We start from the raw sequence: 23,296 nt of genomic DNA on the forward strand, positions 1-23,296 counted from the left end.
GGTGGAATCATGTATGTGTGTATATACAAACATATATACATATATATGTATTTCATATATATAATAACATATAATAACAAGGATTACTATCATTATATTAAAGTTAGAACAAGCATCTTAGAAAAGAAATGTATTTTTTAAGGACTGTCTATAGTCACCCTGAAAGTTATATGAAACATACCACCAGCAGGTGCTTTTCATCTTCAAAGAGCTTGCAATTAATTACTCCTTGCAACACACTTATGAAGCAAGGACTCTACCCCCACTGTCCAGAGAGCAAAGAAAATAGTGTCAAGAGAGTGGGAAGGGCAAGTGTGAGACCCAGGGCAAGATCAGTGCCAGCCAAGCTCTGGTCTCCACACTCCATGCCTTCTTGTTTAATTCCATATTTCACATTATCCATCCATCCATACAGGCAGTCACAAATAAGAAAAATGAAACGTGCTGGACCTACATTTGTTTCAGAGCATTTCTCTTGAGCTTTGCACTGGGAGGAAGTGGACTCTCCGCACACTCAGCAAAATAATCAGACACTCCGTGGAGAGCTCTTTCTGTCTATTCCAAAAGATAACAAAGGTTCAACCAGAAATCTATTAGCTGAATATGAGAGAAAACAGTTACACTCTGAATGCCCAGATGAACAGATTTATTTTTGTAAAGACTAAATGAAACTGCTTAGTGTTACAGGCTATTTTAACTTTTTTTCTTTTTTTTATCTAGGACTTTCTGGTAAATTACAACTTCTTTTGGACTCCCAGTCTACACATTTCATGCATTAATATGTACCACAAACACAGAAAACTGTCATGTAAAGGATGTTGATTACAAGCCATCAGTAACTCTTGGCCAATATCTAATATCTCTCTGGTTCAAATTGTGACAAAAGCCCAGAATCAATGAGCCAGGCTGCAGCAAGTTTTTGAGAAGACTTGGTGGGGCGGTGTGCAGTACCCTGGTAATTCTGAGAATTCCCCACATTTTCTCTATTTGCAGAAATATAAATATTGTGTATAAGTGTAATGCTCTAATAAAAAATAGAAATATTACCTATTTCCTTTGTAACCCTCAAGACTATTTCAAGAGTTGAGCTTTTTAATATTGGTAGCTTCAAAACTAGAGTTTTTCATTCTTAGCTACTAAAAAACCCAGGAATTTCCCTTTTATTCTAACTACTATTGTAGTCTTTATTTTTTTTTTTTATAATGAAGAGATTATCAGCCTACTATTTCACATATCAATGGAAACATCCTAAGGACACAATTGTAAAAGTTTCTCAACTTTTGCCAACACTGACCTTTGTATGCACGTAGATAAGCCAGACAAGGTGTTAATGTCTCTTTTTCCGGGACACTAAGTATTCTTCCCCATGAAAATTCCAGAAAAATGTTCCTTCCACAAAGAATTGTTTTAATTGATTATCAAAAAGTCTTTGCTTTATTTAGGCTTACATGGGAATTAGCAGTGACAGCCCAGGGATCCTGGGAGAAGGCAGCCATTAGTATTAAGCCTGGGTATTCTCCAAGTGGATGTGATGGGCTTTACCCAGTCACTGTCCATACCACTGAGTTACCAGAAACATTTACTTGCCAAAAGTGCTGATGACTTTAGGCCCAGGCAGATGTCACTCAGTCATATCTAGTTTTAATAGTTAGTGAACGGGGTATTACAGGCTTTATTGGATTATACTGCATTTTGATGCATTTCCTTTTTGGTTTTCTGTTCCCTATATTTAATAGTTGATAAAGAGTGTGTGTGTGGGGGGAATTAAAAGTTAAATCAGAGTTGGTGGGGGGAGGGAGCTAGAGAGACACTTTAACTTTGACAAGAGATTGGGAGCAATAGAGATTTATGTGTGAAACACTTCTAAACATGCCCTATAAGTACAGTAGATTTCCCCCTTATAACCACACCCTGTAAGTGCTGTATTTTCAGAGCTGAACAATTAACATAAGGAGCATGAGTCAGGCTTTGAACAACTCTGTGGGAACCAGAAAGCCTTTTGCTATTAGGAATGATGTAAATTCCCCAAGGCTGGAAGAAGTCCACAATGGAAGGCAGACAAGGTCATAAATAACAACAATGGATTCTGCGCAGACCACATGAAGTAGGTGCCTAGATAGGGACGCGCTCTTCAAGTCTCCCACTTGATTCAATCACTGTCTTTACTTATTTGTTTCAAAAATTCAGTTGAAAGAGCACCATGTATTTCCTCTGGAACTTCAAAAACTTATTTAAGAAACAGCAGTCGGCTCTCATCCCAAATTCCTCTGACAATAATGGGGGAAAATGTTCTTGGAAGAAAATGAACAACAGAAAAGGTGACAGATCGGTTTAAAAAGTGCAAAACCTGTGACTTAGTTTAGAAAAGAAAAAAAGAGGAGGAAGAGAAAGGCAAGGCAGGTCTCTTGCTTATAAATTAAAACCACATTTGCCAATTTGTTGAAGGAGGTATATTTACATTTGTGTGAAGACTGGGTGGGCAGGAAAAAAAAAAAAAAGATTAGCCTCCTTATTCAGCCCTTGAACTGTCAGACCTCATTAGAAATCTCTTATCCTTACATTTCTAGGGTCAATTCACTCCTCTTTGTCACTAAATCACAGCCTCTGACCCCCCCCCCCCCCACACACACACCATGCAATATTCCTAAGGAAGCAGCGATCACCTGGGAATAGAATTTCCCAAAGGGATTCATCCTGATTATTAATGCTTCTCACATCTGGCATCAAAATGAAGTCAAGGCTTATCCAGAGGCAAACTCTAAGGTGCAAATCTATAGTGCTTGCTGAGAAGGTTGCAAGAGCCTCCAGGGCTTCCATGGATGACAGCACTATTTTCAGATTCTGTGTGAATAATGATCCTATCATCTTCTGAAAGAAATACAGGCAAACCCAACATTTTTAAAGATAGCTACCAAAGTCCAGAGTGAACACCCCATGGAAGCTCAGGTATTTAAAAAACATATTAACCAAGGGGATCTCTTGGGGCCTTCATAAATGATTCTTTACAACCTGGAAGCTACTCTTCTTAGTCTAGGCCAACAAATCAAGTTCCACAAATATCATTCCTTGGTATATGCCATTCCTAGTCCACCACACAACCTCTATCCTACCCTCATTTTAATTTCTGTAATACTTTGAAGATTTCAAATTTAAAACTTTCTATCTGCAAAGAGTGTCAAAACAGAAGTAGGACAATGCCACTGGCCCCAGAAAGTTACCCTTCCTCAGCAACTTGAGCATACCAGGCAGGCCTCAGAGCAAGGGGCCAGGCCTTCTCTTCATGCCTGAGGATGCTCTTAGAGATCCTGAATGCTCCTCAAGGTTAAAGTCAGTCGAAGCACATGTATTAAAGCACATGTGCCGCAGCTCAGATCCAAGGGGAAGGCTGAGTTAGGTGTGAGATTATGATGATGAGTGACAGTGTTACTGCTGTTGGCCGGTGAGGAGTCCTTGCTTCCCCAATGTTGAAGAAAACACCAGAGAAGCACGCTGAGGCAAAAACAGAGTAGAAATTAGAAGTTTATTAAAGGACAGCAGAAAAGACTTCTCCCGGAGAAAGAAGGGGACCCAAGAGGTGGAATCCGTTGAAGGGCGAATGTGTTCCCCTTTTTACAGTTTTGGTGATGGAATGTAAGGGGGAAGGGTTGGGACACAGGTGGGCCAAACAAGTAATCTGGGCAGGAAGGACTTCATTATCACTTCTTTGGGATGGGCTATCTCCAAATCTGTTGGGGGCTGTTTCCTGGGTTCCATTAACTTTTCTTTGGGGTGGACTTTGGCCTAGGGCTTTTCCGGGACTTCATTAACATTCCATGAGTTGTCCTGCATTTCCGGAATCATTATCAGCATGGCCTCCATTTTAGATTTCACTCAATATGATATTAGACCCGATTTACCTAACTACACTGACTACCTAATTTTAAATCTGACTTCAATAGCACCCCTATGCTGTAGGGTCTGACCAGGGAAACATTTTAAATTCCTGGACAAAAAGGATTACAAAGCGAGTCCTCAACAGAATGAGCTGGGAAACTTAAGACACACTTCTGGCCTTTTATTCAGAAAATGAGCTAGTTTGAAATGTAGCTGGAAATGATGGTCAACATTCAAGGCACAAAAGCATGTTAAAACTGGGTATAAACCTAGGAGTTCTCATTCCATAGTGACTGACTGAATACCAGTTATGAATAGAACCTGTTACATTAATGGGGGATGGAGCAAAAATCTAGCCTAAAATAACAGTAAAACCAAAATAAAACAAAAACTACCTGCACTTGAGTTCACAACCTCCTTATGCTTCATGGAGTCGCTAAAACCACTCAGGGTTCCTAAAGACTAGTGGGAAGATGAGATACCTCTGAGACACTGCAGGAGTTTTTTAAAAATATAGATTTCCAAGATCCATCCCTGGAAATTCTAATTTACAAGATCTGGGGTAGGGCTAGGAGATCTATATTTAGGTTCCCAGGTGATTCAAACACTGCTTCTATACATAAAGCAACACTCAGTGAAGGAGAGCAATCAAGAAACAAATATAATCTGGTACAATGTGATAGCACTTGGTAAAGTGTGGCTGGGGATACCTGGCATCAAAATTACCAGATTCCACTCCGATTCTACTGAATTTGTTACCTCCAAAGTGAGGGTCAGGGCATATACATTTTAAGCAAGTTCCCCAGTGATGCTTATACCCAGCAATTAATGAACTTCTGCTCTAAGGGTACATGAAATTAAAAACTGAGCAGAATCCAGCAGAATGATCCAATATAGCAAAACTCTGAACTCTGAACTACTCACAATTTGGGCCTCTGGGGAAAAAGATTTGGACCCACAGAAAAAGACCTAGTTTCATGGAGTCTCCACCAACAGGGAGATAAGAAACAAATACAGAATGTGTCAGGTGGTGACAATGCTATGAGGAGAGATACACATCTAAAGGTCCATAAGGTGTTATTTTGAATACAGTGTTCAGAGAAGGCTGCGTAGGCTGCAGCGTGAGTTATGGACAGCAATCTGAGTGAAGGACAAGCTCCATGAGCATATGGGGAAGAGCATACCCTGAGGACAGAATATGCCTGGAAGTGTGGAGGGACAGCCAAGTAAACCAGGGCAAGGGGTCAGAGGGACAGGAAAGTAAACCAGGGCAAGGGTGTATGCGAGTACTAGTGGTAGAGGGGCAAATCTTAAATGGCTTTTTAAGGATGGGATATATCATTAAAGTGAGAAAGATGATATTATGCCTATGGAAAGTTGTGAAAAGAAAAATGACATTTTAAAAGGTTCACCTTGGGTGTTGTAGAGGGACAAGGATGGAGGCAATAGTTCACTAGAGATGATGGGTCTTGGAGGAAGCACAAGGTGAAGAAAAGTGCTTAGACTGGAAATACAATTTGAAGAGAGGCTCAAAAGAATGTGCAGGTGAACTGGACATGGCAGTTATGGGAAGAGAAAAGTAAAGTCCAAGTTCTGTGGTTTTAATAACTAAATGCACAGAGGAAGCTGCCGTTTGTCATTGGAAGAAAATACTGGGGAGGGGCAGGCTTGGGAAAATAAAGCCAAGAAACCTGTTTTAGATGTTGCTATGGGTTGAATGTGTTCCCTCTAAAATTCAGGTGTTGCCACTGTGATAGTATTAAGAGGTAGAGCCCTTAAGATGTGCTTAAGCCATGAGGACTCTGCCCTCAAAAGAGGACTTAACAGGACAAATTTGCCTCACTTGCCCTTCTGCCTTCCACTATGTGAGGACATAGCATTCTTCTCTTCTGGAGGAGGTAGCAACAAGGTGCCATCTTGAAAGGAGAGACTAGACCCTCACTAGACAACAGACCTGATGGCACTTTGATCTTGGACTTCCCAGCTTCCAGAGTAGTAAGAAATACATTTCTGTTCTTTTTAAAATTATCCAGTACGAGGCACCTTGTTACAGCAGTACCAACACAAGAACTTTTAGAATCCTCCTGGATATCTAAGTGGAGATGGTGATAGCACTTGGTAAAGTGTGGCTGGGGATACCTGGAATCAAAATTACCAGATTCCACAATTAAGGTATAGACAATTAAGGTACAGGTTTCTAGAAGAGGACAGTCTGAGTTGCAGACACCAACCTGGGATAGGTGTTTAATGCCATGATGGGTTAGGATGAATTTTATCAAGGAATAAGTTTGCATGAGAAAAAGAAGTTGGTAAGTTAAGGAAGATTCAGCCAAGGGTCTATGAGGGAACTATGGGTGAAGAAAGAAAAATTGAGATAACAAGAGGTCCCCAGAGGCAAGGGAAGAATGAAAGTACAGGGACACAGCCACATCAATGTTTACAGCAACACAATTCACAATAGCTAAATTGTGGAACCAACCTAGATGCCCTTCAGTAGATGAATGGATAGGGAAACTTTGGTATATATACACAATGGAACATTTCTCAGCATTAAAAGAGAATAAAATCATGGCATTTGCAGGTAAATGGATGAAGTTGGAGAACATAATGCTAGGTGAAGCAAGCCAATCCGCCCAAACCATAGGCTGAATGTTTTCTTTAATATGAGGATGGTAACTCATAATGGCGATGGGATGGGGGAAGCATGGGAGGAATGGAGGAACTTTAGATAAGGCAAAGGGGAGGGAGGGGAAGGGAGGGGACAAGGGGATAGGCATGATAGTGGAATGAGTTAGACATCATTATCCGAAGTACACATATGAAGACCAAATCATGTGAAAATACTTTGTGAACAATCAGTAACTTGAAAAATTGTGCTTTATATGTTCAATATGAAATGAATTGCATTTTTCCATCATGTATAACAAATTAGAATAAATAATTTAATAAAAAATTATTTACTAAAAAAAAAAATTAAATGTCAATGAAAGTGACAACTGTATAGAATACACTGAGTGGTTGTGAGTCAAAACTGACCACTAGATGGAAGAAGTCCAAGACATAAGCTAGCTGGTTTTGGTGAAGTGCTGGGACCGAAGCCTACCTGACACAAGGTCATGAAGGAAGTGGTGACATAAAGGAGACCAGAACTCTGCAGTAGAAACATGTGAACTATACAAGGAACTAGAAGTTTTCTATAGCCCCATTAAAAAAGCAAAAATAAATGGGTGAAATTTAATTTTAATAATAATATAACATTAAATGTAATAAATAAAACATAACATTAATCAATATAGAAAATACTGAGACATTTTATATAGCATGTCTATGATATTTTATATACTATATATATTATATAAAATGCTGGTGTGCATTATATAGGTATAGTACATCATTTCTAACTTGCCATATTTTCAAATTCTCAACAGCCAAATGCAGCCAATGATTATAGTACTGGCCAGTGCAGGTCTAGATAACACTTCAGAAAAATTCTACAGTAAGTAGGAGCAGAGAAACACAGGCATTCACCAATAGAAATCCTCAATACAGCTGGTGAGGCTAGTATTGCTACTGTTATCACAGTCCATGGCCGATGCTGTTGGCCAGCCTGATTCCACATGGACATACAGCATGAGATGGCAGTGCCAATGCCTGACAAACATAGCCTCTGCTGAGAAACTCTCGTAGCTGGTTCTCCAGCATGTGCCTCAGAGCCCAGGACATCAATATTACCTGAGGATGGAATTGATGGGGCAGATTCTTGGAGCCATGGTAGCAAGCAACTGATGACTCCAAGAGTCCTGTGGGTACACCAGTAAATCCTAGTTCTCCAGGACCACATAGCCCACCCCATGTTGTATGCTCCTAGTACCTTCACAGCCAAGGGTGAAAACCTGTGTTAGGAGTTGTCCCAACAAACTTACTTTCAGGATTGCAAAATATCAAATGAAGGTGATATGAGAGGAAAAAAAGCTCTTCAGTGCTATTAAGATTTTTTTGGAAGGTGGTAATTATAGTAATGTGGTATTCTTTGCCTTTATCTTTTGAGAGTTGGATCTGTTTTTTCATGGTTAAATACATACAGTTCTTCTGATTCTGTTTTATACACTATCCAATGAAAATAATTAATAACCCAAGAAGACTTTAAAAGTAGGTAATCTTGGGGCTGGAGATATGGTTCAAGTGGTAGCGCGCTCGCCTGGCATGCACAGATGCTGGGTTCAATCCTCATTACCACATTAAAAAAAAAAAAAAGATGTTGTTCCCACTGAAAACTAAAAAATAAATATTAAAAAATTCTCTCTCTCTCTTAAAAAAAAAAGTAGGTAATCCACAGACTATTAGGATATATATAGCTGGGTGCAGTGGTGCATGCCTAATAATCCTGGAGATGCAGGAGGTTGAGGGAGGAGGATAGCAAGTGTGAAGCCAGCCTCGGCAACTTAGTGAGATCCTATCTCAAAATACTAATAGGATTGTAGATGTAGCTCAGTGGTTAAGCACCCCTAAATTCAATCCCCAGGACAAAAAAAAAAAAAAAAGTGTGCATATATATTATAGACATAGTCTTAGGGCACACTCAAAGTGTTACTGTTTCTCAATTCCTCATGATCACAATCTGCTGAGAATCATACACCCAGAGATCAAATCAGGATGATGCAGAGTACAAGGGTTAGGGCAAGTGGAATCCAAGATTTCACACTCACTGTTGGCTTCTGCTAGCACCAGTTTCTCAATCCCCTGATGGTTGGTTTCTCATGGACATTTCATTTTTGTTTGGGAAATTTTAATGCAGTGAGGTATATGAAGTACATTTTGGAAACTGGAAAACATTGAAGAAATTTTCTTGACATTACTGAGAAGACAAAATCTGATGACTTCACAAACCATATGGAGTTTATAAAAAAGGAAAGGATGCCTTGCATTCCTGGAGAGCTTACATGATTCTCAGTGCCCTCTTCCTGACATTTCATGTGGTCCTCACTGAGTATTCAAGAGGGAAGACATCATCACTATTTTACAGATGAAAAGAACAAGACCCACACAGAGCAAGAAGTGTCTAAGGCCACACATTTAGTCTGGGGCAGAACAGGATCTGGAAGGCCTACCCCTGTGCACAACTCTCTCCACCCTGCCTGGTGGCCACACGAGTCATGTGCTGTCATAGTCATGGATGACGCTGTAGAAAGAGGACAGTCAGAAGTCCTTGGTTCCACTCCGTGCTCAGTCACTATCTAGCTGTGAGATTTGGAAAATTGGCTTATCTGCCCTGGGCATCAGTTTCCTCATTTGTAAAAGAAAAAAAAAAAGGATGAAATGAATATCTCTAGAATGGATACACATTTATTTCCTGGGAACAATACTTGGATTTTATTCCAAGGAATCACAACTCAAAGTCCCATCCAATGTCCATGCATTCAGGAGACCCTGTCTCCACATCTGACTTCAGAAATAGGCCTGTGACTCAGTTCAGATCAATCAGAGTACTGAATTCATTAACTCAAAGAGGTGCATGACCCATACGGTTCTAAGCAAAGGTCTGCTTTCGTCTGCCCTGAAAGTAAAGATCTAAGCTGCTAGGACCAACCAGCACATACAGGCTGAGAGTGAAGCCAGCACAGTGGAAGGCAGAGCCAAAAAGGGTGAGGAACTGTTTAATGATATTCTGTTCTGATCAAGCTCTACCTAAAGTCTAGACTTTTCAGGAACATAAGCCAAAAACCTTCTTTTTTTGCTAAGCCATTTTGAGTTGGCTTTCCTGTCCCTTGAAAATGAAAAGGTTCAAGACTGATACAATCTCTTCTCAGGTTTGCTGTACTGAATAAGTTATTGTATGTGACAGCCTCTGCACTCTGCAAACAAAGCCCTTTGCAAACAATAAAAGCAGAGTAAATATATAATATCAGCTTATTTAGGGGTTACACGATAATATTAAAGCATAAAACTGGAATTACTTTCAATGCTTTATGACTTGATTTTCAAAGGGAAAAAAAAAGTTACTCTCATATTTTAGTGCAATGCCTAAGTATTTTCAGGAGCATGCTGTTCTGAAATGTGATGATATAAAAGACTGGAGTTATAGAGAAGCAGACCAAAGCATGAATACAAGAATGACCAGAATCTTAAGACCACAATGCAGCATGGCTGTGTAGAAGCCCATGTCTTCAAAATGAGGAATAACTCTCTTTTTCAAAATTCACATATTATTCTTTCTTAAATTATTTGATAATAATGTAAGGAAGTGAAAGGGGCAGAATAGGGGGAGTAGAATAATAATGAATTAAAAAAAGAGAGACATTCAAATACACATGTATTGACTTGATGGAACTAAAGCATAAAGGGAGTGAAATAAAAACCAAAAGCTACACCTCATGAATCCCCCTGGACTGAAATCATTTCTTTGAAGACCATGCTGGTGGTAGTGGTGACCAGCAAAAGACTTGGTATAAGGACCAGCACCTAGTAAGCTGGTCTCCATAAGATGCTGTCCATGACCTTCTCCACTTCCTGGAGGAGGACACTGATGATCTATGAGGCCAAGTCATCTGGCCATTTCCAAGAGTGAGAGGCCAAGCTTTGCTCCATATGACTCCGACCTCAAGTCCTTCCTCTAAGTACTTCACTCTCTGTCTTTCCACGAAAGGATGGAACTCTAAGGGAAAGTAAAGCCAGGATTGCTGCTGCTGCTGCTGCTGCTTGGGTTAGTTGTGAAAACCCTATTTTTTTTTTCTTTAAAATAAATTTTTAAAAAAGTTATTTTCTTTTGAATTGATGACAATGAAACAGTTGTATATAGAGAATATAGAGAAAGGAAAATACCAATAAGTAGCTGAAAAGAATGTTACCCTAAAAATGAAATCAGTGTGCAAAAAAAAAAAAAAAAAAAAATTAAGGAAGCGAATTTGCAGGAAGTACACGTTTCACAGGGATTTTCCAGTTCACATTCACCTACCCTTGAGAACCTAAAAATAAATTCTGACCAATCTCAGCTCCTACTGTTGAGTCTCTATGCCATACAACTGTGACAGAACCTAAGGCATTCTGAAGAATTTGTAGGTCTGGACCAGTACTTAACACTGGGGGGGGGGGGTGGTTCACAGACCACTCTGAGAGTTAGATGAAAGCCATCTAACTTTGACCAGAAAAACAAACAACAACAACAATTTTTTTTTTAATTTCAAGAAATTTATGAATCATAGGTTAATCCCTAATTTAAAAGTAGACGGAACTGTCTATATGAAGAGTTGGCCTACCTTTTTTGGGATAGCCTGTTAAAAACACTTCCCCTCGACAGAGACCTAAGGCTAAAAAATGCCAGCACAGGCAGCAAGGTAGCCAGTCCCTCATTCAGGGTGTTGCTCTCTCCTATTATCTCACCTGGCTGAGCGTGTGGGTGTGGACAGGACAGGAGAGGCAGGTATGGTATAGTCCTGGCACCAAGGGAGAAGGGTCAATCAGAAAGGGGCTCCCAGTAGCCCTGGACACTAGTGGGAAAGAGGCATAAGGCCAGAGAGAAGACATCACAGATGCCTGTCTCATTTCAGAACTCTGCTCACAGTTGGCTCTCTGCCCAGGAATATGGAAGGAATAGCTCTTGCTATTTTCCTTGAACACAGACAGTCAGGTCCCCTCCTTCCAAGACTCACAGTTCATGATAGTAACAGCTTTTGTGGACTAGTCTGGGAACCGCATCCCCATCATGACATCGTTTCCTTGGGAAAATGAGTACTGAATTCTAAATCATCTGTTTGCTAATGAACTTTCCAAACATAATCCACTTGCATGTTGAACTCTCGCTGTGGGTGTTCTGAGGAGCATGCGCTTTTCAGAATTCTGGCCTGAGAAGTCCGCTGTCTCCCAATTCCTATTACCTTAGAGAAATGACTGGGTCTTTCGTCCACAGCCATATCTCATCATGATTCTACTGGCAGCTACTGGAAATGAAAGGTGTTTAAGTTGGGGTGGTCTCTATACTTCTTCCTCCTCTAGATGCTAGTTAACAGAGCTCCCATTACACTGGCTAGTTATATGGGGCTTATCACTAACCTTTTGGTATTTCAGTTTTTTCTGAAATAAGGGTATTGACCTTCTTGGGAAAATAATATGTGCACACATGAATATTAGGTATTTTTCTCATTTCAAGCAGAGAGGGGAAGATATACAGCAGTCTGCTAATCTGGTGTTCATGGCATTAAATTAACTCTTCTCTGAGGAAAAAGGAAAATGATGACAATGATAATTAATACTCATAAGTGCTTTAGAGTTTATAAGTCATTTTAATATTTATGATTTCACTTGATCGTTAGGAAAACTTGGAAAGAATTACTTGGCAGATACCATTTTTATCCCTGCTTATCAGTCAGGGGACTGATGCTCAGAAGTCAAATGATGTGTCTAAGATCCTCCAGTGCATGAGGGAAAAGTCAGTGGTCAAAGGCAGGTTTTCACATTTTAACTCTGATATATTTTCCTTTTGTTCTATTTCCCATGATGTTTTTCCTAATTAAATCTGTGATGCAAGTGGTTATTAAGGAGACATTACATGTCTCTGTACATAGGAAGAGGCTTATGTGAAAAAAATCACAAAGGATTAGAGGGCCCAGATATATTCTATAATATATCCTATCTATTTTTCCCTCCTAGTCTAACTCAGCAAAGGGCAGGTTCCCTGCAGGGGATGAAACATGAAATTATCTCATTCATGAATACTATTGGTTAAACACTTGGGAGAATTTTATTTTAGGAAAGGAGAACAAAACCCTAGGTTACTGTAACAAATAGTCAAAGTACACTTAATCTTTATCCAAGAAATTTTACCCAAGAAATATATTTTCTTATCTTCAGTGTCATAGTCTAGAAAAACTAACTCATAAAAAATATCTTCATCCCTACCACCAGCATTTCCATTGGGCTCCACCTGCTAGTCCATATAAGGGCAGATGAGAATGGTAGCTGTTATAGTCCCCATCCCCATTCAAGGAAAACAGCCCATTCACAGGACCAGCTGAGGGTACTGCTCTAATCTGTTCCTTAACTATCTCTTGATCACATTATGACCCTGAAACCTGGCCACAACTGCCAGGAAAACAAGAGGGCTGTCAACCTAGACAGGTGTCAGGCATGAGAATTCTTTAACATTAAACAATAGTCTGATGTGAGAGAAGTGTTCAATTTAGTGCTCATGTACTGTGTCTTGTCAGGACATCTCAGTAATCCTCCCACGTGGATGATGCTATGGTGAGGACTCAGCCTCTTTTGCTGGGGCCACCTGCAGAAACCTGACAGCTATTTTCACAGCTAAGCTACACTCAAATGAAGTGTAACAGGCAACCCGACTACCTTATGATCTTACTGAAGTCCCCCTGCTAAGGGGCAAAAGGAGAGCCTGGACTCTAGAGATGCCTCATGGTCTTGAGTTCCCTGACAATGAAGTCCATTAGAAGAAGCAGAGAGCTTGGCTGTCCCTGAAACCTAAGGACCACAATTAGCATGATGCTGGTCAACACAAACAATAAAAAGGACCTCACATCACAAACTAAAATAATTCCCATAAGAATACCCAAAGAAAATGTAAGTAACTATTTGTCTAATATTGGAAAAAACAAAACACCAATTTTATCCAAAGCAGAAATCATTATGGAAAGCAGAGCTGAGGACACAGATTCCTATCGTTAGGCAATGACATATGACGGAAAAGAAAAAGACAGACTCGGTAAAAGTAACTTTCCTTACTATATAAAGTCTTACATATAGTATATATAAGGAGTCTTTGAAATATCATTATCAACAGAAAAACAGGTACAAAAGCATAATTCACAAATGAATAGGGTCCTAGTTAAAATAAATACACAGTGACTTCAGTTTTTTAAGTATGAAGTATGGAGAGATACAGATTTGATTGGTAACAGAGGGTTATCTTTGGGCTGAAAGTTGTGAGTAATTTTTATTTTATTTGTATATATCTGGATTTAAAAATTTGTTGTACAATTTTGATAATCAGTTATTAAGGAAGAACTAATTTCAGAACACTGAAAAATGTGAAATATGGAAGTAGCCTTTGTTCACTCAAAACTTTTCCTAGTGCTACAGAAATCTCTTCTTAATGGCTTCCATGTAAGTTACCACTGGTATTGTTTAGGAAATACAATAAGAAATGAGAATAATGGATTTTTAAAATCTACAATATATTATGAAAACCTGGAAAAATTATCCACTATTTTTTAATGTTAAAAACAGTTCTTGTCTTGAATGAGCTCATTATATTTATGCAAATGTTCCCTTATGAAAGTTAAAAAAGTCTGTCATCGGGAGAGTATAGAAGCCAGTGAACAAACTGTTAAGCAGTTTCTTTTGTTCTAAAAATGTAAGGCCAAAGTGTTTCCTTGTAACTACTATTTATCTTTCCCAAAATAAAATACAGCTCTGCCCCAAATGGTTTTTATCACAATTTAAAAATTCTAACTGTAAGCTCTTTTTTGTGTGTAAAATCATTTTATAGTTTTTATTCAGCTACATTTTCATCTGCTTCCTCTGATAGAAATTGTGTGAGAAAGGATGAGATAATCTGATACCCTCGCCCCACCCCATTTGATTGAGAGGAGGGTGAAGGCCCACAGAACTTGGATTACACACAGCTGAGGAATACAACAGCCAAGCTAAAAATAATTCAATCTATGGTAGTTTATTGCTTGAGATGAATTTTCACTTCAATCCTATATTCATAAACTAGGAGATGTTTAATGCTAAACAGCAGTCTGACTGAAGAGAAGTGTCCAATTTGGTACTTAAATGTCCCTTGCCCAGATACCACAGTAATCTTCTATATTCAGGTGCTATAGTATGGGCCTAGCCCTGTGTGATTGGGCCCCTCTGCAGAACCTCTGTGGCTATTTTCACGTCTCAGCAACGACTCACATGAAGTATAAGGCCAAGAACCCAATTGTCTTAATGCACAAATCCATTTTAAGGCAGCACTAGCCTACGAATTATTTTTTAATTTCCTAGATAATCACAGACTTTGAACCTAAGTTCAAAAGTAAGGAAGTCATTCTATATTTTTGGCTTTTCCTTCTGAATGGTAAAAGGATCTAACTAAATACCTTTAGGAAAAGTGGAGGCTCTATTTGAGTTATATTTTTAGGTTACCAGGGAACTCTTCAGTACCCCTGATTTGCTAGACTGCAAGCTCCTTGTGCGAAAAAGCATTTTCTTATTTTTCTTTGTTTCCCCAGTGCCTAGAAGAGTTCCTGGCATGAAATTAACCCTCTGCAAATTATGTTAAATGTGATGGTCAGAGTAGATGAGAAGTGGCCTCCAGAGACTAGCAGAGCCTGCAACCAACACACAATGAAGCAGTAGCTTTGCACTGTGCCTGAAATGTTCCATATATGTATAAAATTCTATGGTTATTCATACAACCTTAATAGAGGAATAATAGAAATTAACAATTTTAATTTCCTAAAAGTTCTAGGTCTATGCATCTGAGAAAGACAATAGTCTCTACATAGAGACTTGGTTTGCAAAGAATAAAATACCATTGGAACAGAACACAGCTGAATGAAATAAAAATTTACCTTATGTTCTTCATAATTCTAAAGTAAAAAAAGATGGGGCATAGGAGAACAACTAAAGGTAAAAACTCCCCAGCGCCATATCTTGCAATAGTCAAAAACTGAGGCTCCAGGGTTTAGAGATTTCTTATGAGAAACTCTAGAAAGAAAAATACAATGACTCATTTCATAATAATGCCCTTTCTTCCCAAAGTACACAGCACAATTCCCACATCCCTAGCACATGGGCACTCTGTACAGAGTGATTGCAACACGGAGGACTGCCCTGCACTAATGTCCTGAAGTGGACAGAGAAATGCCCACTGCAGGGGGAACAGACCTCCCTGGTGTAGTGGGGAGTGGGGACAGTGCGGCTGCATTTGTTCTGCCCCAAAAAGGAGCAAAGGAAGGGGATTTTCCCTTTGTACTGCTTGATCTGGGACAGTGGTTCTTTTGTGCACCACCTTTAAGAACTGAGAGCTGAGTGCAGCTGGCTTTCTTGTCTGAAGGCTGAAAGAATTCCTTGGCAGAGCAGTTTTGAATAGATGCTTCCAGATTTTCTAACAAATTGTCACTGAGACATTGATGATCCAAATGGGGTTGGGTGGGGTGGGAGGGAGTGAAGGAAAAGAATCCGTGCCCTCCAGGACTACAGCATGAGGAAGGCACCTAGCCCTTAGCTCAGGTACTAGTTCACTCCCCCTCACTTCTGTGGGCGTAGAAAAGTGAGTTAAGTAAACAATTATAGGAAAATAACTGAAGTTTATAGCCAATATAGCTACTCCTGGAGTCAAGTTCCCAGGCCTTGCCCAGCAGACATTCCTTGAGAATCACTACCAAGAGAGAATGAGAGGATCCTGCCCTTAGGTCAACATCAATTTGAACTGATAAAAGAATTCAAAGCTTGAAGGAAGTTCAAAGAATACTCAGGGGAGCCTGACATCACTGGCTTTGGGCATTTGAAGTGTATCAAGAGGAAGAAGAATGTCTTCTCTCTGGCAGAAGGCAACTCTGGCAGGGAAGGATTGCTTATTGATCCTTAAATATCTGAGATAGTAGGCTTGGCAGAGGTCAAATATCAATGAGGATTAAGCTATAAGACACTTCTGGTGGAAGGGCAGTGTGGTTGGCTTGATGATCAATTTGCAGGAGAGGGCCCCTTACTTGACCTGGATATTTTACAGCCACTAGTGATCACCAACCTGAGGAAGTGGTGGAGGCCTGTAAGTGGGGAGGTGCTCAGGTGAGAGGCCAGGGAGGAGGGAAGGTGCACAGAGCTTCACTGACTCTTTTATGTTGGTGGGAAAGTGCATCTGTGAAGTGCAATAAGAGGTGGCCACAGAATGAGCACAGAGATTGACCACAACCAAAAAGAACCCCCCCCAAAACAATGAAAAGAGCCTCATGATGTTTATGACATTTTTCTTATAACATGGTTAGTTGTGATAGTATAATTGCTAGAAATTCGAACATTTTTCAGATAAAGAAACTGTAAAAGGGTCAGACTAGTCAACTTTTCAGAATGAAAATTCTCAACATTTAGGAAGTGCTCCAGCTTATAGGATTTATATAACAGCAGCTATGGAAAACTTACATCTGTATAAATACCAGGGCCCCTAAGGGGGATAATGTTTCATTTATATTGAGATGTTTTAATTCCTGCTTAATAATTTAAGATACTAGGTATTAATATTGCATATCAGATACAAGATCTAATTTCTTCTGTATTCCATCTGAAAGCAATAACACTTTCTGGCACAGATAATTGTTGTTTTCTTAAACCACAGATCTGTTTCTTTCTTGCTCTGAAAATCAGTTAAACAATATTATATTAAAGCTGTATGCCAACAGCATTACTATTTAAGAATTTATTAATTTACTAAGGAAAGTCAACATTCTGGAAATATTTCAAAGGATAAACTTTTACTACTTCTTGCCAAAGTTGCTTCATTTATTTCATTTAATATGTACATTGTAAAGTTTTTTGATGGATGAAGAAGAGGAAATATAAGGGTCACACCGGCTTTTCTGTAAGAGTCCTCTGCTCAAAACAAAGGAATCTAAATATGAATATAAGTTCTCTGCTCTTTACTTTTCCTGGGTCTCTATTCTCTTTTATAGCCTCTGAAACAGTCTCCTTATATATTTGTTTAAGATGAGATAAGAAACTGGTTATAGACTATGTAGGCCAAATTTCAAATTTCATATGAATTAAAAAATAATAAACATCAGGGATAATTTAATATTCCCATAAATTATCTTAGAAGCATGATAATCATGTCATACTTCAAGGCTGGGTTAATGTCTGTTAGATTTTTTTTTTTTCTGTTAAAAGTTTCAAGTTGTACATCTAATACTATTAAAAAAGTTTGTACAGAGGTAAGTAGATTGAACCATGACTACAGCAAGATACAAATACTACAAGGAGTCTCTGTCAAGTGTACATGATAAGCTTAAAAGGCAAAGCTCTAAACTACAACACTAAGCATGTTTTATATTTTTCTATGAGAAGAAAACTGATGAAACAGAAACAGGCCTGGTTGGAGCTAAAGGCTTAGCATGAGAAAAGACAGAGGGAAAGAGGGAAAGAGGGAAAGGGAGAATGAACCCTATCAGCTATGAAATAATACACTGGGGAGAAATACTGGTTCTCATGAAAATGTTAGTGATTCACAATGGAATAAAATTCAAAAGCCACTGACCCCAGTGAAAACTTCTAGTGGAAACATGTGGCTTTTGCTTTATTTGAATACTATCACCAAGCACCATCATAGTGTTTGCAATGTGTTGCTTTTTAATTTAAATTGATGTTGAAAAGATACTGCTGATCAAATTAAATATTCAAGGGTCTTCAGGAACAAAGAGATTACAACAACAACAAATCAACACATGCATCAGTATTAACATGCAAAATAGGCACAAGACTTTTGGTCCCCAAAAATATGTATTACTGAGTATTCAATGGTTGAATGACAACAGAAAACACTTAATTTTTCTACTTTTTACAGTAACTCAGCATTGAAGCAGATTTATTTATTTACGGCATTTTTTAATACATACCAATTCTTCATTCTGATTTGCCAAAATATCATGATTAAATTCAAGCTGATTAACACAGACCACAAATCTGTCAGGGAATACACGGAGTTCTGTATAAAATGAAGAAAATAAAGTTACTGAAGGCTTCAGAAAACTATGAACACAGATACATGTGTTCCCATATTTTTTCATTCATTTTATGCTATGGCAATATGCAAGTATATATAAGACGAGTGTCTCTTTTCCCCACCATCCTTCCAGTGTTTGCCATCAATAGGGCAGGATGAGTACTAAGCCTTAGGGAGTTGAGGAGGCTGCAAATTGGTCCACCTGAGCCCCTAGACCATTATACCACATGAAGCCCCCAGGCAGGGCCTTTGTAGCTTTCTCTCTGTATCAGTTTGCTATTGAGAGAGGAGAGAGAGAGAGAGAGAATCTTCAGCATTTTATTTTTTAGTTATCGGCGGACACAACATCCTTGTTTGTATGTGGTGCTGAGGATCGAACCCGGGCTGCACACATGCCAGGCGAGCACGCCACCACCTGAGCCACATCCCCAGCCCTCAGTTTGCTATTTTCTTGTTAGAACGCATATCTGAAAAATAGTATCAGTGTTTTCTAATGAGTGTGTAGACTTTAGAGAAAAAGGAAGAATATTAGCTAACAATCAAATAATGTGACACATTAATGTTTTTCGTAGTCTGTTTATCATCTGCTTGGTCAGCTGGTCTTAGAGAAGGTCTCCTACATTAGAGGGCAAACTCCTAAGCTGAATGTGACCATAATAACAGCAGCTTCTGTTAAGAATTCAGATTATTAAGGGAACGGTTAAAGGTGCATGGTGAAGACAAGACAACTACACTATAGTAATTGTAATCTATTACTTCAGCTTTTAAAGCAAAGCCACTAGCTTTTGGATGGGGTAGGGCAAATGAATTGCAGGACAGGACTCCACAACAGTCAATGAAGGAGACACAAAACAGTAACACCATTGGGATCTTCTCTTGTACGTCTGCCTACCAGCCCCCACTGAGCTCTGGGGTGATGTCAGGATATCACAATGGATATTCTGAATGAGTGGAGAGGATCTCTTCCTTTGTTAATACTTGGTGTATTGCTCGAATATTTTTATAATATATGTGAGTTATATTTGTGACAGAAATAAAGTCATTTTTCTAAAAGAGAAAACTTCTCTCTTAGATGTGACCAATTTTTTAAAATATGGATACTATGACTCATGTAAATGGAGTCTCTTACATATATTGCACAAGAGGGCACTGTCTGAGGTAATAATGTGTCAATTTGGTATACTCAGAAGCCAAACACAGAGATGTCAACAGATGCAGATGCACAATTTAAACACAATTAACACCTTATAATGTTCAGCTAGGTTAAATTATACAAAAAGGCCAAAAGAATTGATATTCTAGCAACAGATCTCTCTTTACCCCCTGGACCACTGTTATTTCCTTTTATTCTAATTCATCCTACTTAACACAGCAGGTTAACAAAACAGTTCTACTATTTGCCTCAAGAGTTTGTCATGGCTCCCTAGTGCCCAGCATACATAGATAGGCAAACATTCAATGCCCTCCATGACTGGTGCCTAACCTGTTGGTCTGGTCTTTCTTCCAAGTAGAAAGCCATCTTTCTCAAGTTGGGGCCCAGGTGTGTTTATGTGACCCCACATGAATGTTACATCTGGCTTGGTAACTATGGATGGCCTTTGAAAAACCAGATAACAAAATCACCAATTCAGTTGATATTTGTTCATTAGTTCTTAAAATATTATTAAGATAAACAATAAGTGGTCTCCCATTTTGTAGAAGGGGAAACCAAGCCATAGAATTCACTCTATGTCTCCCTTTTGTCTCCCAAATCAAAAAAATTGAAAGAGTTCAATAGTGGATCACAATTGTAATTCAAAATTACCAGTTCATCAAATGATTTCTGTATTTAGTACTTCTATTTATTCCTCTGAAAATAAAAAATGATGGATTTGGAATATTTGGTACCAGGTATTGTATCAACAGAAAGCTACTTCTGTATTCCTTTATTTGTTTTGGTTATAACTGATAGTTGTTTTAGGGTATATTTTACCAGGCACAAAGTTAGCTAAATTAGTTTTATAAGAGAGGTGAACAAGGTGGAAGATCCATTAAGAGAGTAACATATGCAAGCAGCACACTTCAAGTTAAGAAAGTGGAGGTATCATGAAGATTCCAGGGGCAAACTTCCATAGAGCTGATTTTTAAAGTCCTTGTTTTGTATCTTATAGATATACTGACATAGTGATGGGAACTTGAGTGAAATTTTCTTTCCAATGCTCAGAGAATTCTTGGAGAATGGTCATTAGCTTCTAACTTTGTTGTTCGCTGGATAAGACTGACATCATTTTCTCAGTGAACATCTTGGTTTGAGGGAGTGAGGGGTGGAATGTAGCCTAATTTCACACTTAGAGAATGGTCTTGATGGCTCTAGGCTGGGAAAAGGCTTTCTTATATACACACTTGATCTGCATCCCAGGGCCTTGCTGTGTGCTGACAATAAAGAAGCAACTCTGGACACTCAATAAAAGTGCTGAGATACATCAGGAAAGTAAAATGTAGTGTGGTCCAGCTCAGTATTCTCATCCAGTAAATGCAGTATCAATTGGGAGAAAAAAAAATCACAAATGTTTGAAAATATACAACGACATGAAGGCAATGTAGGAAGTAGGAATTTCTATTTCTTAATTTTTATCTCTTCTCTATGGCTAGTTGGTTGTGTAAACAAGAAATGAGCTCCTTACCAGTATTCTGTGAGCTCTCGATGCAGCGGAGGTGTATCCCTCTCTTGAGGAAATAGGCTGTGATCTGAAAGCCATAACCTGTAAAATGAAAGGGACATTATTGGATTATAAGCTGGTTTGGCACTGAATCCCAGGGGCCCAGTCCAGTGCCTGCCACGCAGTATGAATTCAAGCATTATTTAAAAAATGAAATAGCGTAAGAATCAGTAGAGGGCCCCAGCTGAGGCAAAGATCAGACATTACTATCTGGGTTCTTCCAGAAGGCCCAGCCATAACACCTGGCATGGTACCTTGCCTGAAGGAGCTCAATTACTTCACTTGTAAAATGAGATAAACAAGAAGGTCTAACATATCTGAAAAATTAGGGCTTTCTGATAGGGTGATTAATTCAGTGTAGATTGAGCCTTAGATCTTGGCATCTTTTGATATTTATTACTTATTAGCTCACAAAAAGAACAATTTAATATTATTTGAAAATGAGTATTTTCTATAAGTAAATTACCCTCCAATTCAAATACAGCTAAGTATTCATACAGAATGAGATTAAAGAAACATGGCACGTATCAAAAAAAAAAAAAAAAATCCGCCCCCCAATGCACTGAAAGCTGTAAGTGAAGAGGACAGAATTAAGTGTTAGAAAGTATATGGTGTTAAGTTTTTTGAGTTCTCTACATACCCTAGAGATTAGTACTCTATCTGACGTGTGTGTGGCAAAAATTTGCTCCCAAAATGTAGGCTTTCTCTTCACCTCATTGTTTCTTTGCTGAAAAGAAGCTTTTTAGTTTGAATCCATTCCACTTATTGATTATTGATTTTTATTTCTTACACTTTAGGAGTCTTATTAAGGAAGTTGGGGCCCAATCCGACGTGATGAAGATTTGGGCCTACTTTTTCCTCTGTTAGGTACAGGGTCTCTGGTCTAATTCCTAGGTCCTTGATCCACTTTGAGTTGAGTTCAATAAATGTAGTGGCTAAGGAGCTGAACAGGCACTTCTTAGAAGAAGATATACAATCAATCAACAAATATATGAAAAAATGTTCAACATCTCTAGTAATTAAAGAAATGCAAATCAAAACTACTCTAAGGGAGCTCATATCCCACTTGAATCAAAGTGTGAAATATGATATATCAAGAACTATGTAATGTTTTGAACAACCTACAATAAAAATTAATTAAAAAAAAAAACTACTCTAAGATTTCATCTCACGCCAGTCAGAATAGTAGTTATCAAGAATACAAACAACAATAAGTGTTGGTGAAAATGTGGGGAAAAGGCACACACATACATTGTTGGTGGGACTGCAAATTGGTGCAGCCAATCTGGAAAGCAGTATGGAGAATCCTTGGAAAACTGGGAATGGAACCACCATTTGATCCAGCCATCCCACTCCTCAGTCTATACCCAAAGGACTTAAAAATAGCATACTGCAGGGACACAGCCATATCAATGTTTTTAGCAGCACAATTCACAATAACTAAATTGTGGAATCAACCTAGATGCCCTTCAACAGATAAATGGATAAAGAAACTGTGGTATAGGGATTGGGGTTGTGGCTCAGTGGTAGAGTGCTTGCCTAGCATGTGTGAGGCCCTGGGTTCAATCCTCAGCACCACATAAAAATAAATGAATAAATAAAATGAAGGTATTATGTTCAACTACAACCAAAAAAAAAAAAAAAAAAAAGTAAACTAATTAAAAAAAAAAGAAACTGTGGTATATATACATGGTGGAATATTACTCAGCATTAAAAGATAATAAAATTAAGGCATTTGCAGGTACATGAATGTAGTTGGAGAATATAATGCTAAGTGAAGTAAGCCAATACCAAAAAACCAAAGGCAAAATGTTCTCTCTGATAAGTGGATGCTGAACCATAATGGGGGATGGGGTGGGTAGAATGGAGGAATTTTGATTGGGCTAAGGGGAGGGGAGGTGGCATGGAGGGGTTAGGAAAGATGGTGGAATGAGACAAACACCATTATCCTAGGTACATGTATGACTGCATATGTGGTGCAACTCTATATATCATGTACAAGCGGAGA

General features: G+C 38.7%; 1 protein-coding gene across 2 annotated transcripts in view; it reads right to left on the bottom strand.

Annotated features, from left to right (window-relative positions):
- Positions 1 to 23,296, bottom strand: part of Slx4ip (SLX4 interacting protein) — a 208,250-nt gene that overhangs the window by 6,075 nt on the left and 178,879 nt on the right. For both annotated transcript variants that reach the window (XM_076851513.1, XM_076851512.2), the window contains 3 exons: positions 21,253 to 21,330; positions 18,483 to 18,571; positions 455 to 555 (listed from right to left, as the gene is read on the bottom strand). In XM_076851513.1, the coding sequence (XP_076707628.1) occupies positions 455 to 555; positions 18,483 to 18,571; positions 21,253 to 21,330 (268 nt within the window). The remainder of the gene's footprint in view (positions 1 to 454; positions 556 to 18,482; positions 18,572 to 21,252; positions 21,331 to 23,296) is intronic.

Source organism: Callospermophilus lateralis, chromosome 3 (genome assembly GCF_048772815.1).
Source record: "Callospermophilus lateralis isolate mCalLat2 chromosome 3, mCalLat2.hap1, whole genome shotgun sequence".
In the NCBI taxonomy this organism is placed as follows: Eukaryota; Metazoa; Chordata; class Mammalia; order Rodentia; family Sciuridae; genus Callospermophilus; species Callospermophilus lateralis.